Here is a 27,185-nt window from a genome sequence, read left to right as displayed (position 1 = left end):
CCATCATAGTGATGATTTGTATTATATTGTATTGTATTGTCTGTACTCATATTCATCTTTTGAGTTCAGATCCAAATGCCTGAAGTCTATAGCAAAAATAAACTTCACTTTGCCATTACCATATTTTGCAGGGCACTGTGCATGGCTTTATTTCATACAAAATGTGATCATCACCCGGAAGGTTGGGTTACAATGGAGGTTAGAATGTTTTTTTAGAAGGCTCAAAAAGCCTAAAATGTCTTAAGATTTGTGTTGGGTCTACTGTTGGTGCGGTACTGCATTTGCACCATTATAGATTTGACTGAGAAAATGGATTATATGAGTTTCTTTTTTATGCATTATACATTATACTTTTTTCCCTTCTGGGTAATATTGGCATGTGCAGAGACCACTGGTTGTTCAGTGTCCATTTCCCTCATACATGTGCTCCTGAACGTCCCGTCGACTGTCACCCTGGTTGAACACGCACATCCATCAATTCTAGAAGCTTCTGAAGGGGGCTTGCGTGATCTGATAAATCGATGTGCCTGTGCTCTTGCATAAATTAAAACTGCATGACCTGTGTGGTCCAAAGTCAAATTGCCTTGAGCCAGGAAAGCTAGGGTTGAGTTCTTTTCCCCTTCCCCCATCACCCCTCCCTTCTCACATTCATTTCTGCGTGATTAGAATGTAAAAATATTCCTTATTCATTAGCCATTTTTTGTTTTCTCAGTTTTTCTCTGAGGGTTGGTTAATTATCCAGGCTTTCTTGGCAGAGAGAACCATGTTGGGGTTAATCAAGCTGTGGGAGGAACGCACTTGCGGTCTGAAGGAACAGCAGTTTGGATTCTGGTTTTAATTAGTATCAGTCCTACTGAGAAACATCACTTCTGCTGGCCTGGAAAACACCAGGAGTGAGTGTGTGCATTGTGGTTTTTGTGTAAATTTTGCGTGCAGCTCTGAAATTAAAGTTATTGTAAAGTTTTAAACATCCTTAAGCAGTTTCTAACCGATTGAGCCCTTGTGTTGTTTAACATTTTAATAATACAGTCTGCATAACATTGTAGTTTAAAATAATCTTCCCTGGCAGCAACTGAGTCTCCATACAAATTGATTTGAATAATTCCTGAACAGTGGTGGACTGGGGGATGTATGGAGGCTTTTGTTTTCACCAATCACTCAGACTCAGCTGATCAGCTGTACACACCAACACAGGGTCACCTGCGACAGCGCTGCGCTAGGTTACAGTTATCTTTTATGGCCTTATCAATAAATTAACCGCTTAAAAATTCAATGCTTAAGAGCAGAAAATGCCCTGAAAATCAGAAAGAGATGCAGCCCTCCTTGCCCACCTCTGGCCTAGAAGCCGACAGTCCTTCCTGCCCACACAGGGTGCTGTAGTATTGTGTCCATCAGTTCCTGCCTTTTTTTTTTTGGCTCGCCGTTCCACAGGGCCTCTGGATGTACAATTAATTTGGCGCTGTGGCAGTGTGCAAGCCTAACTGCACCACTGAGATTCTCAACAGCGCTAATATAGTGTGAAGCAGAGAGCTGAATTTTCATGACTTTCACTGATATACAAGCTGCAGACATTAGTACCTTCATTTAGTTGTTTATTTATCAATTTTTAAACTGTTGACACGGTGACTGTACTCTATTCATGATTGAGTTGCCATTAGTCAATAGCTTTCCGTGTTGAGCATGGCATTGTGTGAGTAGCAGCCAATAGGAAAATATAACGTTCAGTTGGGGGCAATCAATAACTGGGGGCATGGAGGCTCAGTCAATCTGCATTAGTGATGGCCATATTGATAGTAAATAAATCGGGGCTGCACTTGAAGGAGCACCATCGGTTGCTTTGGCATGCCGGACAGCTAATTTCAAGAGGTTTCATCACTGTAGTTGAGTGTTCCCTGTCTGCCTCTATGGGGATCACACTGCTGACTGAAGACATGTTTGAATGAGTTGAATTCAAGAGGTTACATAACATTGGTTTCTCATATACCCATTGCATTATTTCAGAGAGGGCAGGGGGCTGGGCATGCCAGCTTAGATTACCGTTTTTCTACCCATCTGTGACTTAATGGTAAAAAGGTGGGTAAAAGATCCTGTAAAAATGGTGTGGATAGATGTGAGCTCAGTGCTGCTGTGTGGTGTAGAGAGAGCTCAGAGGTGAAATGGTGTAAAGATGGGGTGATAGATGTGACCTCAGTGCTGCTATGTGGTGTAGAGAGAGCTCAGAGGTGAAATGGTGTAAAGATGGGGTGGACAGATGTGAGCTCAGTGCTGCTGTGTACTGTAGAGAGAGTGCAGAGGTGAAATGGTGTAAAGATGGTGTGGATAAATGTGAGCTCAGTGCTGCTGTGTGGTGTAGAGAGGGCGCAGAGGTGAAATGTTGTAAAGATGGGGTGATAGATGTGAGCTCAGTGCTGCTGTGTGGTGTAGAGAGAGTGCAGAGGTGAAATGGTGTAAAGATGGGGTGGATAGATGTGAGCTCAGTGCTGCTGTGTGGTGTAGGGAGTGTAAAGATGAGGTTGGGAAGGGACAGAATGTCTCAGCATTTTCTGAGCACAGAGAGGGATCAGTCAGGTCAAAGGCAGGGAGTCCAGACTGGCAGCAACTCTGCCCCTACACAGGCGCACACACACACCCACACACACAGACGCACACACACACACGCACACACACATACACAGGTACACACAGGTGCACGCACACACACACACACACAGGCGTGCACACACACACAGGCACACACACACAGGTGCACGCACACACACAGGCACACACGCACACACACCCACACAGGCGCACACACACACACACGCATTTGCGTACACACACGCACAAACACACGCACATGCGTGCACACACACACACACACACACACACACACAAATACTCCCCATACCTTGTTCAACATAATTTAACATTATATGCTGGTAAAAATTTGAAAACAACCTTACAGTGCCTGTGGATTCTATCATAATTCTGGTTAAAAAAATATATCTTCCTTTCAAAATTTTCAGCAGGAATCAAAAATTCTGCAGGAATTTTTCTTGTGTCTAAAGGGTTAAAGATTATTGCAGATTGAGTATTTGTTGCAGATATGGCCCAGCGCGAGATGTGATCGGAGGAGACTCGGGCTGCATAATTGCTCTTTATTGACAGATAGACGTGCAGAGAGATATTGGAGGTGATGGACTGTCTCTTTGCTGTGCAGTGACCCATGTGAGAAGGGAAGGTGTAGCAAATCACCGAACAGTCAGCTGTCTTTTGACTTCCCCTGAGAGCGAGGTTCCAGGGTCAGCAACGTAGATGTTATTAGAGCAGACATTAAAAGATGCCTCTTTCAGACTTAACGGCATATATTGAAGGGATAGATATATGGCCACTATAGGTCTCAGGGTGTGTGTATGGTGAAGGTTAAAACAGGGGGCAGGAATGAGGCTTTTACAGGGCGTTTGAGTTATGGTGCTATAGCTGCCAGTGATTTGGGACAGAAAGTGGGAAGTGTCTGTATGTCCAGTTCAATGCCTCCTCAGTGCAAAGCTACTGTACATCTCCACCTTCTCAACCTGCAACTTACTCATACCTACTCCCTGTGCACCTATTCAACAATGGCTCCCTTTTAAGGAGACAAAAGCGTCTTCAAAGTGAAATGTCACGTTGGATCGATCGCTATAGACTGAGGTCCTGCTGCAGGAGTCTTTTTCTATAGGCCTGACCTTTTGATGATAGAATTGGCAGGCGTGAGAGGAGTCTCACGTTTAACACCCCCTATTAAATACCAAGAATGGGGGAAAGCTCTCGCCAGCTCGACGTGGTGAGATTTATCGTCTCTCTCTTTTCTTTTGGTAGAGCTTTTGTTCGAGAAAATGGCGCCCCACAGTGCGGCAGAGGAATGACTCACTCTCCTCTCACCTCTGGCCACGGGGGTCAGCAGCACTGCTGGGGTGCAGGGCATGTCCTGACTGACAGCTGATGGGGAGGGTCTGTTCTGTTCAGATGCTGCATAGCTGGAGCATAGAGCTGTCTGATTGGACTCCGCGTAGCTGGAGCTTAAAGCATGTTCCGACTGGACTCTGCATAGCTGGAGCGCAGAGCCTGTTCTGATTGGACACTGCATAGCTGGAGGAAGGGGTTGCTCTGATTGGACACTGCATAGCTGGAGCATAGAGCATGTTCTGATTGGACACTGCATAGCTGGAGCATAGAGCATGTTCTGATTGGACACTGCATAGCTGGAGCGCAGAGCATGTTCTGATTGGACACTGCATAGCTGGAGCGCAGAGCATGTTCTGATTGGACACTGCATAGCTGGAGCGCAGGGCCTGCTCTGATTGGACACTGCATAGCTGGAGGTGGGGCCTGCTCGGATTAGACACTGTATTGCTAGAAGCAGGACATGTTCTGACAGAACACTGCACATCTGGAGTGTAGAGCCTGCTCTGATCGGACACTGCATAGCTGGAGTGTGGAGCCTTCTCTGATCGGACACTGCATAGCTGGAGTGTGGAGCCTTCTCTGATCGGACACTGCATAGCTGGAGTGTGGAGCCTTCTCTGATCGGACACTGCATAGCTGGAGTGTGGAGCCTTCTCTGATCGGACACTGCATAGCTGGAGTGTAGAGCCTGCACTGATCGGACACTGCATAGCTGGAGTGTTGAGCCTGCTCTGATTGCACACTGCATAGCTGGAAGCACGGCTGGCTACAGCATTTGTACCCCATTTTTCCGGGAAGGGGGAGGCGGTATGAGAGATAGATAGTGATCACAAACTGGAGGAGTGGAGGAAGGTTAGATAGCAGTTGTGGGGTGGGGGGTAGTGGTTGCAGAGCGGGTTTGAGGGGGGTTCCCAGACTATACTTATTTTAGTCTAAAATACAAAATGCGCAATACATTTCACTCACTTTTGTATATCTGAACAGGTTGTACATACTGTACATAACCAGCAACTATATGTATATAAAGTAACGTCATTTTTCTTTTTTGTTACCATTTAATATTTTTCTCTTCACTCCTTTTCACTATTTGTATCCTGTTTATAGCTCATAGGAATGGTTTCGCCTGTATATAGTCATTCCTTGTGTATGTCTCTGAAGATTGTTGTGTTCTTACTCTCTTTCTTTTGTGTAAGGACATTGAGAGCCACTAAACCGGAGTCAAATTCCTTGCATGTGTAAACATACTTGGCAAATTAAGAAGATTCTATGATGAACGCAACATGTCCCGTTTCCACATTTTTCCTTTCATTTGCTGCCCCCCAGATGGTTGGTGCCCCTCCCCCTCTTACAGATGGTGCCCTAGGCAACCGCCTGTATCAACTCAGCCTAGAACCGGCCCTGGCAGGAGGATGGGGCACGCTTTGTTTATATGCTGCACAGCTGGTGGGTGGGGCCTGCGCAGTTTCTCTCATTTCATGGCGAAGGAGAAGCTTGTGTCTAGAAGGGTGGGAGGAAGCGCAGCAGGACCCCCCAAACATTTGCCGGTAATGCCACCACAGTCTCCCACAAGTAGCAACTCGGCGAACCCGCTGCAAGCTGTTCCTCCAGAGCAGCCAGAGTGGTAGGGGGGTGGGGGGGTGGGGGGGTGGGGGGATTGTGTCTCCAGTTGCTGCTCCCCTCTGACCTTTATAAACCATTGGCTTCTTCTGGGACACAGAAGGGAAGCGGAATAACAATACTAATGATAATAAGAGCTTTATTCTGGGCTTCTTTTCAGGTTCACACAATGTGCTAAGACAACTTTAAAAATAATTTATTCATTGTTAAACCAAAAGCCAGCAATAGAGGAAATGATTTAAATAATTTAAAAATTGAAAATAAAAGACTCAAATTGTGACAAAGTGTGAAAGATATATATTTTAATGGGGGAACAAGGGAACTCCCTTTTGAGCTGCACCATCAATGCCAAGTCAGAGAGCTATGACCATATTTAAAGTATACAGGTTTAATAATCTAATAAATAAAACATTAAAACCAAATGCCTCCCCATTTTGAATATTGTATTGTGACACCTGAAAAATACATTTATTGAGTTTCAATGACAAAGAGATCTATGCATAAAACTGTTAAATGTGCATGTAATGAAGGGATTCTGCCTGGATAACAGGAAGTATGTTTCATTCACTGAATTGTCAGCCTTGACCAACGGATCAGGTTAAGTAATACAGCCTCTTGGGATGTTCAAGTCCAAGCTTAAGGCAGCGCTGGGCTTTTTCTGCACAATAGGTAAACAGCAAGGCTAGATGGGTTGAACTGCTTGTTCTCATTATGAATTTTTATGTTCGAAAAAACCTCATCGAACAAGGCTGGCAAATCCAAACGAAATGGTAAAGCCAAAAAATAAATAAAATAAAATCTGTGGCACACACTCTGTGATTCTGTTGTGACCAGCTGACGCGGGCTCAGGTGCAGTACGATCACTGACAACAAGCAAGTGTTGTGACCACCACTTTCACTGCTGTTCCAGAAAGTGCGATGGAGCAAAGTCTGGTTGTTCCTCTCTCCACAAACCAGGTAGTTCTCAGTTTTCGACGCACACAGGCTTTACTGAGCGTTCATTAGTGACGTACTTACAAACAAACAAACAACACACTATAGGCAAAGGGAATACGCGATATAGCTCCTGTGTGCATCTCATTCCAGCTTCCGGGTCTCCCTGCTAACAAAAGCAGAAAAAGGGTTAGCAATCAAAAACATTGTCAACAGCTGTGATTGCAAACTAGCTAAACCCCTCCATCTCCGCCTGCAGATGGCACCCTAACCACACCACCGCTCCACATACCCCTACTGCCCAACTTAGGCCAGGGAACCGTCCGGCCACCAGCCAACCACCCCCCCCCCCCCCCCACCAAGCGGGAGAGGAAGTCAGCCACCCCCATATGAGCCCTCGGGCTATGGATCACCTTGAACTTATATGGTTGTGATGCCAGATACCAACGAGTGATCCGCGAGTTGGTATCTTTCATGCGGTGGTGCCACTGAAGGGGCGCGTGGTCCGAACAGAGGGTGAAAGGGCATCCCAGGAGATGATAGCGGAGAGCGCCGACCGCCCACTTGGTGGCCAGACACTCCTTAACCACAGTGCTGTACTTCGCCTCCCGCTGTGACAGCTTCCGGCTAATGTACAGCACAGGGCGGTTGACCCCCTCAACCTCCTGGGTCAATACAGCCCCCAGCCCGCTGCTCGATGCGTCCGTAAGCAGACAAAAAGGGAGAGCAAAGTTAAGCGTATAGAGGAGCGGTTCACGACAGGGAGCCTGTTTTACCCTCTCAAATGCCTGCTGGCACTGCTCCATCCACTGGCCGGATCTGAGGCACCCTTACAGGTCAGATCGGTCAGAGGACTGGTCAGCTAAGAGAAAGCTGGAATAAATCTATCGTAACCTGCCAGTCCCGAGAACCGTCTAACCTCTTTTTTTTGTCTTGCGTCGTAGGCAGGCCGCAATAGCTGCTGTCTTATCAACCTGGGGACGCACCTGCCCACCTGCCAGACAATCAAACTCTCTCACACATACTAGTATTCTCTCGCACACAGAAAATAAAACTCTCTCACACATACTAGTATTCTCTTGTATACTGACAATCATACTCTCTCACGCATATTACTATAGTCTCGCACATATAATCATTCTGTCTCACACACTACTGTTCTCTATGGTGGTGTGTTCTGAGAGAGTATAATGGTATGTGTAAGAGAGTATAATGGTGTGTGTGAGAGAGTATCATGGTGTATGTGAGAGGATATAGTGGTGTGTGTGAGAGAGTATGATGGTGTTTGTGAGAGGAAGTATGATTTATTTATTTATGCTTGGCGTAAAGTACTGAAGTTCGGTCATTTGGAGTACCTGGCATAAAATTCTGAAGCTTTTCGTATTGAGTACTGAGCGTACAGCACTGAAGCTTGGTCATATTGAGTACTTTGCATCAAGTACTGAAGCTTGACCATATTTAATACTTAGCATAAAGTAAGCATGCTTGGTCATATTTAATATTTAGCATAAAGTAAGGGTGCTTGGTCATATTTAATACTTAGCATAAAGTAAGGGTGCTTGGTCATATTTAATACTTAGCATAAAGCACTGAAGCTCAACCATATTGGATACTTGACATCAAGTACTGAAGTTTGGTCTTATTGAGTACCTACATAAAGTACTATTATGTCCACCAATACCTGCCCATATTTAGAGACTTGGGGCCTCATTTATCAAACGGACTAAGTATGACTTACGCAGAAAACCACATATTAGTAGTTATTTATAAAACCTTACTTTGACGTGGAAATGATCTTATCTCTATGCAAAGTCTAGACTTGACGCAAGTGATTTTCCTGCTGGTCATCTAGGGGTATTGCAGTTTGGGATGCATATGCGTCCAAGCCTGTGGTGAACTTTGCATTAGCTTTTTGCTGCCCCACCTGGTTCACTGCAGCAGCAACACACTCCCAGGCTACCTGTTTGGCTTTGTTTGTCAACCCACTATTTAGTCCACCGAATAATACGTGTTGCCTGTCTTCAATCTCCTCTACCATCGCCGTGATCTCGTCTTCCAGAAAGTTTGCTTTTCTCTTTTGGTCCATGGTTATTCCTAACTAAACCCTCATTTGTGCCAGCATTACATAAGGGGAAATCGCTGATTGTAAGGCACGCTCAGGTGCCGTCAATTTTAAGTTAATTTGAGATTTATAGATCACAGGTGCGTAAGTTACAAATGGGCTTCTTAGAACCTGCGTAAGCAAGGTTTTTTTATGCTAGTATCTTTTATGAATTGAACGTAAGGACACCGTCGGAAATGATCTTAAGACTAAGTTCAAGTATAAATCTAAGAACATTTTTATAAATGAGGCCCATGGAATTGGGTAGTCCTTTAGTTGATTTTTTTCCCCAATACAACTGCTATTACTGGGTAAACAACAGGTCTGATTCAACTGAACATATTGGATTCTATCATTTAAATGAAATGCAGATCCATATTGTGTGAATACACAGACCTGAGGTGTGAGCTGTCACTTTCACAGTCTTCCTCATTAATTTCAGCACATTATGCACTGTTCTGGCATGCCCACAATACCAATTTTCTCTCTAGGTTTGTTGGTAGTTGGCATCATTTTATTCTGGTTTCTGACAGCATTCACGCCCCTATCGTTCAGATGGTTAGAAATATATCTTATATTTACCACTGTGATGCAAAACTCAAGTCCTGGAAAGTCACAGTGTCTGCTGGGTTTTGATGTGTTTTGGCACTTAAGTGTTTAATTAAAATTTGATTGGCTCAGGAGTCCACACACCTGGTATCTGCAGCTTAAAATGGATGCCAATTAAAAGGAAACCACAAAAACCTGCAGGTACTGCAGTCCTTCATGACTCCAGTTGTTTCATAACAAAAATATGTGGATGTGGCGCTTTAGCATTTATTTGTTCTCTATGCACAATTACTGCAATAACTTGTGCTGCACTTTATTCCATTATCCCAAAAATAAGAAAATAAATATATTTCCACTCAGAACTGAAGTGAGATTTTGACGTCTGTCACAGTACTGGGGAACTCTGAATGATCAGAGCAACTAGCACCTGTTATCGCTTAATCTCCAGAATATTCTCCATTATTCTCTTGTCAGCCCTAACAATAAGTGTCATCTGAGCTGTCTCTTCCAGAGAGCCTATGGCATTGTGATCTGAAAATAGCAAAACAAGTTTTTTTGGGGTTTTTTTTTTTTTTTTGCAAGTTTATAAAAAGTGTAACAAAACCCAGTCAGTGTTTCAATTACAAGAAGGTACCTTTTTGAAGACCTGTGAACATCTAGCTCAAAATATAAACATGTTTGTGTAACTGTCCTAGAAAAATGACTGTGTGGTAGGGTAGCAATGAGCTTATGACCAGGAGGATGTTGGTTTGATCCCCAAGTGGAGCATTGTTGGATTACGCTTGACTGATGTAGTTAGCATTGCTCGTCATGATCCAACAGTTCCGTATACCCTAGAAGGAGCCAGCCCTGGTCCTAGGGAGCCACAGGGTCTGTCACCTCTGATGTCCACAGATAGCACATGAAAATGCTGCAGATATAGATCAGTCTGACTGAGGGTTTCCACCACATACATGATAAATTATGCATTTAATACACCTACCTTTATGATATATATTGTTCCATTTGTCATTTAAAATAATGCTTTTGTGTGTAGTGCAAGCCTTTTGTCAGTAAAACTGTTCATTTGAATCATATAGTCATTTTTTAAATCTTTTAATATTTAGGCATGGAAGGTTACCTCACCAATGGGTGAATGTTGTAGCTTTAATAATGAATGTACCGGTTATTATTCATGATGAGAAACTTTTGGGTATTGTCTCTGACGGCTGCAGTGTTGGCACATCGCCTTGCCTTCGGTGATCTTAATACTCCTGTGTGCTGCTTTTCCTGTATTTTTCCCAGTGGGATTCCGGGGAAGAAATGTGGCTCCATCATTCTGTCTGCTGAAGAGCTGGGGAACTGCAGGGTGAGTACTGCTTCCCTAGCTTGGCAGTGCATGACTGACAGTCTGTCCAAATCGCACTGTTCTCACTCGACTGGCTCATCAGATTCAGGGTGCCAGCTTTCCAGCACGGTAACTGTAAATCTCTTGTACTGTGCTGTAACCTGGATGACCCATTTTAATTGATTTTTCTCGTCACGTTTGCTCATTACTGTTTCTCTGTCCTGCTTGATTTGCGAGGCTGATGGCTGGTGCCAGTACAGCACATACAAAATAAGGCCTCGGGAAAGAGGTGCTGGCCGTTTATTTTTCTGTAAGACTAGGCTGTTAGTGTCAGAGCTCTGGAAATTCCATTAGCATAGACACGTGACATAGACATGATAAACATGTGAACGTGGTGTGATAGACGTGTGATAGGGGTGTTATAAACGTGATAGGGGTGTGATAGATGTGTGATGGGGTGTGATAGAAGTGTGATGGGGGTGTGATAAACACGTGATGGGGTGTCATAGACATGTGATAAGGGTGTGATACACATATGATGGGCGTGTGATAAACGTGATGGGGTGATAGACGTGTGATGGGGTATTATAAACATGTGATAGGGGTGTGATAGACGTGTGATAGATTTGTGATGGGGTGTGTTAAACATGTGATAGTCGTGTGATAAACATGTGATGAGGTGTGATAGACATGTGATAGGGGTGTTATAAATATGTGGTAGGGGTGTGATAGACATGTGATAGGGGTGTGATAGATTTGTGATGGGGTGTGATAAACATGTGATAGGCGTGTGATAAACATGTGATGAGGTGTGATAGACGTGTGATAGGGGTGTTATAAATATGTGGTAGGGGTGTGATAGATGTGTGATAGACATGTGATAGGGGTGTGATAGATTTGTGATAGGGGTGTGATAAACATGTGATAGGTGTGTGATAAACACGTGATGGGGTGTCATAGACGTGTTAAGGGTGTGATACGCATGTGATAGGGGTGTGATAGACGTGTGATAGGGGTGTGATAAACACATGATGGGGTGTCATAGACATGTGATAGGCATGTAATAAACATGTGATGGGGTGTGATAGATGTGTGATGGGGTGTGATACATATGTGATAGGGATGTGATAGCTGTGTGGTGTGATAGGGGTGTGATAGACATGTGGTGTGATAGGGGTGTGATACACATGTGATAGGGGTGTGATAGACGTGTGGTGTGATAAGGGTGCGATACACGTGATAGGGGTGTGATAGACGTGTGGTGTGATAGGGGTGTGATAGATGTGTGATAGGGGTGTGATAGACGTGTGGTGTGATAGGGGTGTGATACACATGTGATAGGGGGTGACAGATGTGTGATAGGGGTTTGATACACGTGATAGGGGTGTGATAAACGTGTGTTGTGATAGGGGTGTGATACACGTGATAGGGGTGTGATAGACATGTGGTGTGATAGGGGTGTGAAAGACGTGTGGTGTGATAGGGGTGTGATACACGTGATAGGGGTGTGATAGACATGTGGTGTGATAGACATGTGATAAGGGTGTGATACACATGTGATGGGGTGTGATAGATGTGTGATAGACATGTGATAGGGGTGTGATAGATTTGTGATAGGGGTGTGATAAACATGTGATAGGTGTGTGATAAACACGTGATGGGGTGTCATAGACGTGTTAAGGGTGTGATACGCATGTGATAGGGGTGTGATAGACGTGTGATAGGGGTGTGATAAACACATGATGGGGTGTCATAGACATGTGATAGGCATGTAATAAACATGTGATGGGGTGTGATAGATGTGTGATGGGGTGTGATACATATGTGATAGGGATGTGATAGCTGTGTGGTGTGATAGGGGTGTGATAGACATGTGGTGTGATAGGGGTGTGATACACATGTGATAGGGGTGTGATAGACGTGTGGTGTGATAAGGGTGCGATACACGTGATAGGGGTGTGATAGACGTGTGGTGTGATAGGGGTGTGATAGATGTGTGATGGGTGTGATACACATGTGATAGGGGTGTGATAGACGTGTGGTGTGATAGGGGTGTGATACACATGTGATAGGGGGTGACAGATGTGTGATAGGGGTGTGATACACGTGATAGGGGTGTGATAAACATGTGTTGTGATAGGGGTGTGATAGACATGTGGTGTGATAGGGGTGTGAAAGACGTGTGGTGTGATAGGGGTGTGATACACGTGATAGGGGTGTGATAGACATGTGGTGTGATAGACGTGTGATAAGGGTGTGATACACATGTGATGGGGTGTCATAGACATGTCATAGGGGTGTCATAGATGTGTGATAGGGGTGTGATCGATGTGTGATAGGGGAGTGATACACATGTGATGGGGGTGTTATAAACATGTGATAGGGGTGTGAAACACATGTGATGGGGTGTGACAGAGGTGTGATACACATGTCATGGGGTATGATAGAAGTGTGATAGACGTGTGATGGGAGTGTGGCTTCTTCACTGTAGTTCAGTGCATTTAAATGACCATTGAGAGGGGTAAGAGCAGTGTAGTATTTGTACATTAACCATGCTCCATTTCATATTTCCCTGAAAAGATCAAACAACATTTGGGCTTTTCAATTTTAGTATCAATATTTTTTTACTGCATTTTTTTTCCACTGTTGCAAATGCATTTGTGCTGTCTGAAACTAAATGCTCTGTTGAAGATTATTCAGTTTAGAAGCTTTTATCTCGAATCAATTGTGAATTTTATGTTTTGAATTCCAAAAAATGAAATTCTGCCGTCATCGCAGTCATTTATCTGACTGAAGTGAGCACAGGAGGGCGATGGGAGGCTAGAGGATCTCAGCGATCACCTGCAGCAGTGAGCCCAAGTGGGAGCATGTCTGCACTTTTTATTCAGCCATTCTTTCTTTTACTGGGAAGAGCACACTGAGATATGAAATCTCTCAAATATGATATATGAAATCTCACTGGAGGCAGTATCAGATAAAAAGGCATTCCACAGAGGATTTAGCAGTTATTAAATATAATAACAATGTTCTGTACATACTTGGATATCATTCATGACTATAGAAATGTGACAGGGATGCTTCTCAGAATAAAACAAGCCTGCAATTTCAGCTAAGGTCACAGGCACCACCATTTTCAAGTTTTTGTGACAAGTTTCAAGACCACGGTGGATTTTAATTAAATAATCTTTCCAAATTATGAGCATGTCCAGGGCTTCTTAAAAAGTAGCACTAAAGCTTGAAAAGTGATGAAGTATGGCTGTGTCCCAATATGTAGGCAGCTGCCTCGCTGCCTCACTGCCTGCATCCTTAGAAGGCAGCTGCCTCGCTGCCTCACTGCCTGCATCCTTAGAAGGCTGCTCCCTCTAAAGGCAGCGTCTTAACGGTAAAGGAACCTCAAAAGGAAACAAATTTTGGACGCACTTTGAAGACAAAAAGCCGTCACAGAGAGTTCACATACCCACACGAGATCAGTGTTTACCGTTACAGCTGACGGCTTTAACTTTCCAACAGAAAGACTAAACGCAAATAAAGACGGATTCTGTCGCTGTAGCCACAATTGTTCTGATTCAGGGAAAACAAAATTAGTTTGACATTCAGTTAACTACATAACTAGCCACTAGTTCAGCTACTTAAAGAACATTAAATACATTATTCCAGTGTAATAAATAATTCAAATGTACTTCTACAACAAATTATCGATTTCACTATATATTTACATTTCCACCACTTCACTGGTTTCAGGCGCCATTCATTTAATGGAAGTGAGAAGTCAGAGGAAATCGCAAAGACCTATGGGATAGCCTTCCAGCTAAAGGATGCATCAGACGTTGTCTTCAAATTTAACCAAAATAAGGCACCTTAGAAGGACGCATTTTTGGTGGCTTCAGTTTGGGACATGTCTACGAAGGAAAAGTGTGAAAAATACTCAGGCAGGGTACTTTATATTGGGACACAGTGTTCTTAAGACCCAGCTGAAAAAAGTGCATTTACGTGTTTTATGAGTTTCATGGCTGACAAAAACATGTGGTAGTGAAAATATTTTCAAAAATATTGTTTTAGTTTTATTGACCATGTAGGTTTCAGTATAGTGGTAATAAATGAAGACCATTTGGGCATATTGGGCATAAGTTAATTGCTGGGTCAGTTTCTGAGTATATGTATGAGTACCTTCTATAGTGTTCATTTGGATCCATCATCCAACTTGCCATTTTCCCCCGTCACGTGTTGATATTGTTAGTTGAAGGAATGCGTAAATAACCCATGCAGCAGCACGCATACCGGGCCGTGCTCGTTACAGCTCGAAACGCTGCTCTCAGCCCCCCCCCCCCCTCCAATCCCCCATCCCCCAACCCCCAGATCAATGGCGGATCTTATCAGTGGCTTCGCTGCTGCACTGTGTGTTTTACACGCAAGGGTGTCCCGCAGGCTTTCAGCAGCTCACAGGGACGTATCGAGCACCGACTTGAACGTCAATTGAATGATAAACTGCTCGTCGCTACCCCTGACTCTGCCCCCCTACACGACCCCTCTAATTGCCTGGATGCACGTTCTCTCCATCCCGGACCATTAATCTTCCTCTTCTTCTTTTTCTTTCGCACATTAAAAAAGCAGGTGCAGGTGCAGGTGCAATGCTTCTTTCATAATTCGGACATCTATTATGGCTTATCAAGGTCTATACTTAGACATTCATCCATTGCCATTGGTTTGTCATCTCTGAATTTCTCAGCCTGCCCCTCTACAGACTTCTTTCCCTGTGAATTAATCTTCCAGACTACTGTGGGCTTCATGAATATATGTTGAAAATGACAGTACCAGGTTCACAGACGCAAAGGGCTCATTCCAATTATTTATTTTGTCCGTCCTCATCTCCTTGGTCTTTGCCTGACCTGGAAAATCGATTGAGGTCTGCCATCTTTAAGGACATTCTGTTACGTGCTCCTTGGAGGAGCGAGGAGGCTCCCAGTGGATGCTTCAGCTAGGATACTACTATTGTTCTGAATTGAAAGAACAAATATTTTTGAATCGTTCATTTTTAACTGTGTACATACCAAACTATCAATGGTATGTACTGAATGTAGCTTTCAGCTCCTGTACTGATTCAATTCGCCAAATGACGTGAACTCCCCATCATCGTCCCTATTGGTTTGTGTGCTGCCCTGAGTAACTCACATTTTCCCTATGCTCTGTACTACCAGCGACATAATGACCAGGCATTTCACAAAATGAGCAAAGCATCAGGCATACTGCAATCACTGTACAAATGTTTTTTTTTCTTCATATTTGCACTGTAGGCGTTGCGAATACTATGTCATTAAATCGTCAATACAAAATCACTCGTGTAGACTGTGCTGAAGTGCAAGCGCGTTTGACTAGTCTTTTGTTTGTTTCATTCTATTCATCTACTGAAAGTTCAAACGGAATACTCGTACAAAATGTACTGATCGTACTGAATGTACTAAAACAATGTACAATGAGTACAAAAACTTTTAAAAAGTAGCCTACTGAAAGTGGAAAGATTCACAGAGTGTATATAATGTACTAATGCCCTCTGCAAATAGCAGTGAGACAAACAGAAACAGGAAATGGTATGTTTGGTAAAAGAAGGTTTTTGGAAAAATAATATTGTGTGGATCTTTATAATGACGTTAATGACAATGTTGGTGATAACTGAACTTTTTAAACAGTGCTGAGGGCTATTAAATTTGACTTAATTGATATTAAACAATTAAATGATGTTCACTGACTTCACTGCAAGTCTTTATGTCAAGTACAACTATATAAATGCAGTCCATTTACCATTCTGTGTAAATATTTATTGAACTGGGGTGAATTCACACCATGTGAGAGTTTGCTTTGTGGGGGAAATAAGCCGTTGAATTGTGCTGAATAAAGAGCATACATCTTTTAGCAGCGAGACATTTGAAATGCAGAACCTAAAACATTAGAAAGAGGAAAGCAGTGTTTTCCAACTGTTACAATACAATACAACTGAGTGGCTCAAGCGCAAGCCAGGCAGGCAGAAATAAAAAGTAAATACTGTAGTATATTCGGCCAAGTGTGCATGTGTGTGTGTGTTTACGGTTAATTCTGAGAAAGTAACTCGAATCACTCAAAAACTCTGTACTGACTTGAACACACTTTGATTCCTCCGACCGTGAGTCCTTTCCTTGCCTCCTTTCCTCGCCTCTGTTCCATTGTGTGGATGGGCTCCATGGTCTGGTATCTGTTAAGGCTCTGTTTTGGGGTGTGGATGGGCTCTGTGGTCTGGTATCTGTTAAGGCTCTGTTTCAGTGTGTGGTTGGGCTCCATGGTCTGGTATCTGTTAAGGCTCTGTTCCAGTGTGTGGATGGGCTCCTTGGTCTGGTATCTGTTAAGGCTCTGTTCCAGTGTGTGGATGGGCTCCTTGGTCTGGTATCTGTTAAGGCTTTGTTCCAGTGTGTGGATGGGCCCCATAGTCTGGTATCGGTTAAGGCTCTGTTTCAGGGTGTGGATAGGTCCCATTGTCTGATATCTGTTAAGGCTCTGTTTCAGTGTGTGGATGGGCTCCATGGTCTGGTATCTGTTTAGGCTCTGTTCCATTGTGTGGATGGGCTCCTTGGTCTGGTATCTGTTAAGGCTCTGTTTCAGTGTGTGGATGGGCGCCATGGTCTGATATCTGTTAAGGCTCTGTTCCAGTGTCTGGATGGGCCCCATGGTCTGGTATCTGTTAAGGCTTTGTTCCAGTGTGTGGATAGGCCCCATGGTCTGGTATCTGTTAAGGCTCTGTTTCAGGGTGTGGATGGGCTTCATGGTCTGGTATCTGTTAAGGCTCTGTTTCAGTGTGTGGTTGGGCTCCATGGTCTGGTATCTGTTAAGGCTCTGTTCCAGTGTGTGGATGGGCTCCTTGGTCTGGTATCTGTTAAGGCTTTGTTCCAGTGTGTGGATGGGCTCCATGGTCTGGTATCTGTTAAGGCTTTGTTCCAGTGTGTGGATGGGCTCCATGGTCTGGTATCTGTTAAGGCTCTGTTTCAAGGTGTGGATGGGCCCCATAGTCTGGTATCTGTTAAGGATCTGTTTCATGGTGTGGATAGGTCCCATTGTCTGATATCTGTTAAGACTCTGTTCCAGTGAGTGGATGGGACCCAGGGTCTGTTATCTGTTAAGGTTCTGATTCAGGGTGTGGATAGGCTCCATAGTCTGGTATCTGTTAAGGCTCTGGTATGGATAGGCTCTGCAGGATGGCCTTCCCTGCTGATTAGCTTGAGCTGCCTCCAATTAAGCCGAATGATATACATTCTGTCCCTTTTAGACTTCTAAGCATTCTGATAAAGGCCTGACAGTAAGGCCAGAACATTTGAATAAATGGTTTTTTAAAATTTTATAAATAAAAGGAGTGCTGCCTTTCCTCTTTCATCCAATCCAGAAGTTTGCCAGGGCTGACTGCATCCAGCAGCCTCATGGGATGGGGTATTGCCCAGCTGGGATTGTGAACTGGTTTAAGCCAGAGTTTTCCGCAGGCTGCACAAGCCGCACATGCAGGGTCCTCCTCCAGCTGTGTGGCTGTGGATGCACCGCTGGGGCCAGTGCACTGCAGAATGATGAGAAGCTGCCGGGTGAACTGCAGGCTTCAGAAGAGCACAAACTCCTCAAAACAAATTGACAGAGGCTCAGAGGTTGCAGATCAGCTTGAAACAAAATTAGAACAGAGGGGCTGAGTCATTTCTGAGGTGTGTCTAGATGTGACTGAGAGTTCTGTAAATGAGAATTCTGTAAATGTCTCAGAGTTCTGTAAATATAATAAATGAGGATTAGTCATGGTTTTAGTCAATCTAAGTCTGGTCTCCCAGCCTGCACTCTGGTCATTTTCACCTTCTTTTTTTTAGCAAACTCAATCAGTGGACTTTTTGGATCGAATGTAAGAATTAAATATTTTTAATTGAAAAGCAGTGAAGTTGAATGATCAACATTACTGGCATGGACAATCTCATTTAAACGATATTGATAGGTAATTAACCTTTTGAGCTCACTGTAAACATGCTTTGTTATGGTATCCAAGGTGGAATACATGTTCAGTATACTGTAAAGTAACTGTGGCAGCCTTTGGAAGCATTTTAACATTTCAAAAGAATAATATCTCTCCTAAACCGACTTGTGTATGTACATAATTAGGGCAATGGGTGACGTAGGGCTTATGCCTTTTGAACTTGATTAGAAAGAATATAAAGCCCTTGTCAGTTCATGAGAAAGCCTCACGTATATGCAGTATATCTTGATAATGCTTTTGGACAACAAAAGGCTACTTAAAAATTCTGAAATGAACAAAGATGTAACAAAGAATAAGAGTTATGACAAATTTATGAATGAATTTATCTCTTGAATAAACATTTCAGTTATATCAGTGATCATTCATCAGAAGAGCTGGAAAGTAATTATGATCCCTGCATTTTAATTGGAGGCCATTTCTCACATCTCTGGAAGTGGCTATGTATTGACAGCTATTACTCTTAGTTTCATTTTCAATTTGTTGAGGCAGAGGGAACATTTTTAATACTCTCAGCAATCAAAGCAAGCTGAGAATGCAAGGGAAGCAGGGCAGTATTAAAATGTTTTACAGGGACACAGTTATCAGAATTTCAGAGAGCAGTATTAGATTTAAACACCCTCTGGGTCGAGTAAAAATCAACCTGGTAAATCATGTGTGTGGCTGAAGGCTTTCAGAAAGAGATGCCCGAATCTAAAGTATTAAAAAAAACAGCTTATGCTGGTCATAAACAAACCTGCTTATAAACACAGTCTACCTTACCACTTGAGATAACACCGGAGTGCAGAAATGCAGTTTATTTATTTTAATTAAAGTTTTAATTTCCATTTCTTTGTAGCTAAATGATGATGTTAATTTTTTAATGTTTAAATGATATCAATAGAAATGTGTTCTGCTCCTTTATCGAGTTAGTCAGAGTGTTAAAACTATTAAATTATCATGACATACACCATGCATCTGGTTACTTTGCTCTGCTTCATGAATAAAACTGGAATGGAAGCAGTGAGACTCCCCGGAGGGTGGAACATAGCCAGCGTGCCCGTGGGAATCCAGGCCTCGCTAAACCACTCCGGCATCAGAACTATCTGTGCTTTACTGCATGTTGGTAAACATGATAAACATGAATAATGTTTGCATGTGTAATAACTCACTGAAGGCACTGGCCCTGTGTAATTGCAGTTTGACTTATTTGTTTGCGTGAGCAGCCTGTGATGTTTTCCTACCGTGGCTATGGCTTTTTACGGCCGCAAGCTGTGTGTAGATCCTGTGGATGGGGTTACTTTTCTATGGCTGTAGGCTGTGTGTAGATCCTGTGAATGGGGTTACCTTTTGTGTGTGTGTGTGTGTGTATGTCTGTCTGTGAGCCTGAGTGTGTGTGTGTGTGTGCATGTGCATGCATGTGTGTGTGCATGGGTGTGCTTGTACTTAACTGTGTGTGCATTCACATCTGTATATACTGTACAATATTTAGCATTTGTGTGTGACTGTGCGTGTACAAATTTCTGTAGTATGTACTTAAAATGAGCACAGTGAGAAAGCTATTTTTGCCTAATAAGAATAAGAATTCTTTATTCTTTTATTATTGTTATTGCTGTTGTTGTAGTCAAAGTTATGTAGAACGTTTACTTATTAATCTGCAAAAATATTCAAATGTATTTCTGTACGTAATTATTCATAAATTATTTCCTGCCAGTAAAGTATGTCAAATTTTAGAATGACTTCGTAGTCCTGTACTGAACATTAAAATCAATTCGCATCTATAGGTCATACATTTCAATGAAGCTACAATTTCACAAGAGACTAAACACAGAGGGTAAAAGAAAATTTGTGTCTGAGAAAAAGGGGGAGGGATTGGGGGAAGTGAGGAGAGAGAAAGTGTGTGAGAGAGAAGGAGGGAGTAGTCAGGGAGCAGAATTTAAATAAGGCTTACAGTAGGTGCTGACTTTGTGTGACAGCAGCTGCAGTCGGTCCGGCACTGGCACCGTCACTGGCACTGTCACCGGCACCATCACTGTCACCATCACTGGCACTGGCACCGTCACCATCACTGGCACTGGCATTGTCACTGGCACCATTACTGGCACTGTCACTGGCAACGTCACCATCACTGGCACCATCAGTGGCACTGGCACCGTCACTGGCATTGTCACTGGCACCGTTACTGGCACTGTCACTGGCAACGTCACCAGCACTGTCACTGGCACCGTCAGCTCAGAGTCATCTCACTTTATTTAGCTACAATTACAATGTAAAGTTCTGGTCTTCAGGAGGGTTTAAAAAATTAAACGTGACAAAATGTAAAAATTGTACAATATTAATTAATCTTTTAAATTAATGAATCCACACAAATGCCAGTTACCTGTATTTAAATAATTTTATACATTAGCTCAAAAATGCTTGCACCATCCTTTTAGTCATTGGTGTTAATTGTACCCTACACAACATTAAAGGCTTTCCAGAATGTCATTTCTCAATTCAGTCTGCACAGATATGCAAAGGCAGCGCGGGTTAATACAGTGTAATCCACTTAATTGCATTATGGGTTATCGCATATTTTGGGTGTTTACATAAAATAGTCAAATCCTGAACCATTTCCCATTCATTCCATCTTGAAAAGATTGCCTATTTGCATAACCCATTAGTACATATTTCAGACATTTTCATGGAATTATGTCCAATTACATTACATAATGATCTATAGATATAGGGGAGAGCAGGGGGCCATTGTGACACATTTTGCTTTTACTGGATTGCTAAGAGACAGCTTGAATAACAATGACAAGATTTTGAACTGAATATCTTATGCCTCTTCGTAAACTATTGATGATGTTTATTAAACTCGATTGGAAATGTGAAAGGTCCAGTTTGACTTCAAACTAAACACTTACATCATAACAACAGACCCCACTGGCGAGGTCATTTGTTATGATGGGCGGGGTCAGATGTACAATGTTTGGTAACACTTTTCAATAAGGTCACATACATTGGCATTAACTAATATAGTTGTTAACTACTTACTACTGGAAAATTAATCTGTACAGCTTTGTTGTATTTGTACATCATTAATTCATGTTAACATAACTATATTAGTTAAAAACATGTGACCTTATTGTAAAGTGTTACCACATTTTTCAAATGAAAAAAGGTTTAGTGATCATGGTTCATGTTTCCTCACTGTGCTGGTAAAGATGAGGATAATGCAAGGTCCAGCCCTGTTATTTTTATTCAAATCACACTGGAGTTACCTCATACAGTACGTGAGATTAGGCTACTTACAGTAGGCTAATTATATGGTTTTAATTGCATGTGTGTTTTCAGTTGATTACGGCTACATGTGAAGTATATATAATACATGAAGAAACTGAGCCCCCAGCTCACTCAGCCATGCTTTACTGGGTCATGTTCGCTTCACACAACAACTTTGACAGTCAGTACTAATATCTACTGATAGCTCACAGATTGTAGTTTAAAATTATACACATTAAGATTTGTTTACAAACACATGACAGTAGCTGAAAAATAACCGTGACATAAACATTTTTCACCTTCTTAAATAAGTAAGAAATTCACTAGAAGCCGGTCTGTTGAAATCCAAGGTGAAAGAGGGTCTTTATGGGGGTGTCCAACATGATTGACAGCATGCTAGCTTTCTGATTGGGCAAAATGCGTAAAAATGGACAGCATGTCACAACAGACCATGCTGTTCTGTATGTTAAAAGCCAGATGTGGCATAAATAAATCAACAATTATCTTATTGGGGCCTCTAGTGGCGCAGCCCGTAGAGTGCTATCCACATGCTCAATGTGAGCAGCGACGTTGGTGGTTCGAATCCGATCGCCAACCTTTGTTGCACGTCTCTCCCTCTCTCTACTCCTAATTCTTCCTGCCTCTCTACACTGTTCTATATAAAAAAGCTGAAATAAAGCTGAAAAAGCCCAAGAAATATATTTTAAAAACACAATTACCTTATTAAGACAATAAATTCATGTGCCATTTCTAATCGATTTGCAGGTTTTTTTTTGCGTGATTTCTCCTATAGTCTTCTTAGGCGGCTTGAAACACTTTCAATTTCAATGCAGGAAAAACCATGTGGAGAGAGATGGGAGATGAAGGGAAAGAGAGCATGGAAGGGGATAGAGTGAGAGATTCTTTAATTTAATTATCCACTGATCTCATTCCTTTAAATAACTATTGAAGTGAATTAATTTCATTAATGCAGTAGAGCATTTCATTGAAGGTGTGATATGAAAGGTTATGTGCCTCAGTTTCTGATATAGACTTATGTCTTATGGTATATTTTTTTCAAGAGCCAGCCTGCCCTTGTGGGGACAGACTGCAGCCCAGAATATGCAACAAAAGTCCATGTAACTGAACACAGTGGGTTTTTAATTGAATCAAATTATCATGAATCATAAATATGAGCATTGTGGATTTAGTTGAGTTTCTTTATAGGTTTATCAGGTAATTATCTGGAAGGTCTTTCTGTACACAGTAAACTCCCCCTACCTCCCTCGTCCCCAACACTGTGCGTGCAGGGGAGGGCTGATAACTGCATTTTGAAGCCCCATTATATAGGAATAATCAGATATTTTCTGCCCGGATCGCATATGAGATAAGAATGTTCTTAACTGACCATTCTAATGCTGATATAACAATCACTACAGCTAATCAAAAGAAATGGCATTCTAGAACACTGACTTATAATTTTGAAAAACATTCCAATAAACCAACTCTTCAAAGGGTTAAGATGCCCGGCTGGGGGCAAGGTGGTGGACGATGGTGTCTGCATCACCAAGAACCCTGTGTTGACATAGCCCAGCGATGCTAATGGAAAACAAGTTAAATCGACATATGATGCTTGGCTAATTCGCTCGCTAGAGGTGGATTAGAGTAGATCAGGTAGCAGCTAAGCTAACTAGTGCTGTCCATCTGCAGCTATTGATAGAGCTAACACTGTTACCATGCAGCCCGTACAGCTGCATGATCTTTATAATCTTTTTGGGAAGGTCATTTGTATTTCATTTAAATGCATTCTCTAATATTTCACATGCAAACCCAACATAATATTGTTTCATTGTTGACAGCTACATGATTACAAGGCCATAAAACTAAATTTGTAACATTAACATAACTCTTTTACCAACATGGTGTAGCCAGCAACATAGCCACATTAGTTTCATTCATATTAGTTTCATTCATACAGCTGGCTGGCTACTTAGTCCAAGTTGCATAAAATAATTTAGGAAGCATAAAATAATTTTTTATTCCAAGCTTTTATTTTCCAGTTTTAATTTAGTCGGGAAAATTGGTGAGCATTGTTGGGCTGAATGGTCTGTTCTCAGCATTATGTTAGGTTATGTTATGTTGTTTCATTTGTGTGAGCTATGATAGCCAATATTGTTTGTTGTGTAGAACAAACAGGATTCCATTTACAGACAGGACGCCATTCACAAACAGGACTCCATTTTCAAGCCCACGGTGGTGGCGGGGGCAGGTCTGTCAGAGGGTACAGGAATGGCCCCTCAGCAGTGGTAGAGTTGTACTGCTCCCACATGTTGGCCTAGGTTGCCCCATTGCAGTAGAGTGTAGTGGGTGGTAAACAACAGCTATGGGACAGAAAGTTTTCCTGGGGAGGGGGTGGGGGGGGGGGGTGGGGGGTGGTTTGGCCTTGTGATGAATCATCTGCAAAATGCCCATCTGCTATGGGGTGATAAACAGACTTGTATTTCTTATGAATTCCTGATTTAAAGTACTATTAGCATGTTATTACCCATTGGAAGTGGTGATAACAGGCTGATTACCCTGCTTTACATGGGCAGCTGACTGAGGGTCTCAAACTCAGGCTGTCTGAAGGGCAGAGTGCACTGGGCTTTGAGCTCCCGGTTAAACAATCTCCCGGGTCCTTCTGTCTCTTTCTGGCCTGTCAGAGGCCAATATCTGCCCTGCCATCTGCATCTGTATGGGCTCTTCACTGAATACGAAACTGTCCTTCAATCCACTTTTGCTTTGCGCTGCGCCTAACAATGCCCTTTAGCCGTGACTGTGTCCACCATACAGCACGGCCTGTCGTGCCTTATTGCTCAACTATACTGCAGGTCATTTATCTTTCCAGTGGTCAGTCTGGGCTTCTGACACTCAGTGTGCCCAGATGGCCGTAAAATCATTCTGTAATGAATTTATAAGTGCAGGTTTTTGTTTGGATATTTATCATTCTTTTTAATTCACCTACTTTGTAGTCTCTGGTGAGTCACTAGATTGTGAGTGTTTGATCTCTGGCAAACGGAACTGTGCTAGTTTTGGATAATATAATATCCTCTAATTTATGATCTGTTTTTGATTGTTTACTGTGCTTTTATCTTGTGAAGAGCACCCCTAAAATGAAGGGACTATATATAAAAACGGTTGCAATTCCTACACCTATGACCTGTTATTTATGTGAATACCCTCAAATTAAAGCTGATAGTCTGTACTTTATTCATATTCATTGTCTTATTTCAAATCGAACGTGTTAGTGTACAGAGCCAAAACAACAAAATTGTCACTGACCCAATACTTTTAAATGTATAGAGTTCAATAATACCATAGTCTACATGGAGGGTAGCTTACATCTGTTCTTTCAAAAAGGAGACCAGTCATTTGTGACCATGCCCATTTTCCAATGTCTGTCAGGGAATATCCTGGATATTTTATTTGAATCCTTTGATGAAGATCTCAGCCACACCAGGTTAGCTGAAGTGTTGGAGTTTGCTGTTTTGAAGTATGCAATGTCAGTGGGGAGGACTGAAACCTCGATTTTAGTTCATAGTGACATGCTACAAGTTATAACTGTGATCTAGCTAGTATAGCTATTCAGAAAAAGGGAAGACAGGTGCCTGGTTCGTCAAGCTGGTAGTTAAGTCTAGATTCAAATGAGTGATTATTCTCTACACATAGCGTTTTGTAGAGAAAGGAATTGGGGCAAGCGGAGCATATATTTTAACTGAATAGGTGCAGGTGAAGTGTAACCATCTGAGTTTAAAATGGCAGGTGTCTCAGGAGTCCATATTTCATCTGTTAGCTCATTTCACCACTTGGAAATATCTGCAGTGAAATAACATTGACATTAATCAGCACAGAGCAAGCCATGCGGTTGCCCTAATATAGTTAGTTCAGTGAATTTAAGAATAGGGTTATGGGGAACACATTGTGCTGTAATCTTTATATTTATTTTTGGTAATATCTACCTACTTCATAATCTAGATTTGGTTTTATGCAAAAAGGTTTCTACAGTTGAGGCCAAACGTTTACATGCACCTAGGCTAAAGACATTCAAACTCAGTTTTTCAGAACTCCACACATTTCATGTTGCCATACATTTCCTGTGTTAAGTAAATTAGGGCATCTACTTCATTTCCATAAGAGGTATTTTCATTTATTTATTTTATTTATTTAAAGCTTTATTTAAGCTTTTATGTACTATATCAGACTTTCAGTGGGTCAAACGTTTGCATACACTTTCTTAGTATTTTGTGGCATTGCCTTTTTATTGCTTAACTTGAATCAAACGCTTGGGGTAGCCTTCCACAAGCTTCTCACAATACTTTTCCGTAATTTTTGCCCATTCCTCCTGACAGAACTGGTGCACCTCTGTCAGGTTTGTTGGCCTCCTTGCTCGGACACGCTTTTTCAGTTCAGTCCACAAATTTTTTATGTGATTCAGGTCAGGGCTTCGTGATGGCCACTCTGTTGTCTTTTTTTGTCACAACTTTGGAGGTCATTTTGTTACAACTTTGGAGGTCTGCTTAGGATCATTGTCCTGCTGGAAGACCCAGTTGACCAAGTTTTAACTTTCTAGCGGGTGTCTTGAGGTGTTGCTTCAGTATTTTTAGATAATCATCTGTCCACATGATGCCATCTATTTTCTGAAGTGCCCCAGTCCCTTTTCTAGCAAAACACCCCAACACCATGATTCTGCCACCCCCATGTTTCACAGTTGAGATGGTGTTCTTTAAAGCCTCCCCCTCTTTCTTCCATACATAACACTGATAATTATGGCCAAACAGCTCACATTTTAGTTTCATCTGACCTGAGAACACTCCTCCAAAAGGCTAGGTCTTCATCCTGGTGATCACCTGTAAACTTCATTCTGGCTTTTTATGCTGATCTTCTATATGGGACTTTTTCCTTGCACGACAGCCTTTCAGGCCATGGCGATGTAGGATTCTCTTAATGGTGGATATAGATACTGATGCCTTCAACTCCTTCACCAGTTCCTTTGTTGTTGTCTTGGGGTTCAGTTGAACCTTTCGGACCAAAGTTCGTTCAGCCCTGAGAGTTAATTTGTGCCTCCTTCCTGAACAATGCGGTGTCTGTATGGTCCCAAAATTTTTATATTTGCATACAATTGATGGTCATGGTACCACAGGTGCCAATTAACTCCTAATTTTGACAATTCACCAATCAGAAGCTTCTAAAAAGTCATTACAATATTTTCTGGAATATTCCAGGATGTTTAAAAAGACAATCAGACAGATAACAAAATTCAAACTGAACAGGTTAAATACAAGCAACAGTGTGATAAACAAAGCTTGGCTGGGTGCAAATGTTTTCTCATCCATTCAGGAAATGCAGATGTTAAGAGTCTGATCAGCCTGTGCCTGTTGATTATTCTAACCCCACTTAACAGGGACTGTTGAGAAATCTGACTTTTTCTGACTGGTTTCCATCCACAG

General features: G+C 42.4%; 1 protein-coding gene across 2 annotated transcripts in view; it reads left to right on the top strand.

The window, feature by feature from the left end:
• The window catches only part of LOC118208131 (copine-5), a 213,697-nt gene that overhangs the window by 115,585 nt on the left and 70,927 nt on the right, over nt 1–27,185 (top strand). For both annotated transcript variants that reach the window (XM_035382495.1, XM_035382496.1), the window contains one exon: nt 10,412–10,475. In XM_035382495.1, coding sequence (XP_035238386.1) covers nt 10,412–10,475 — 64 coding nt within the window. The remainder of the gene's footprint in view (nt 1–10,411; nt 10,476–27,185) is intronic.

This window comes from Anguilla anguilla, chromosome 11, assembly GCF_013347855.1.
Source record: "Anguilla anguilla isolate fAngAng1 chromosome 11, fAngAng1.pri, whole genome shotgun sequence".
Classification (NCBI taxonomy): domain Eukaryota; kingdom Metazoa; phylum Chordata; class Actinopteri; order Anguilliformes; family Anguillidae; genus Anguilla; species Anguilla anguilla.
This window is presented reverse-complemented; position numbering and strand designations above follow the sequence as displayed.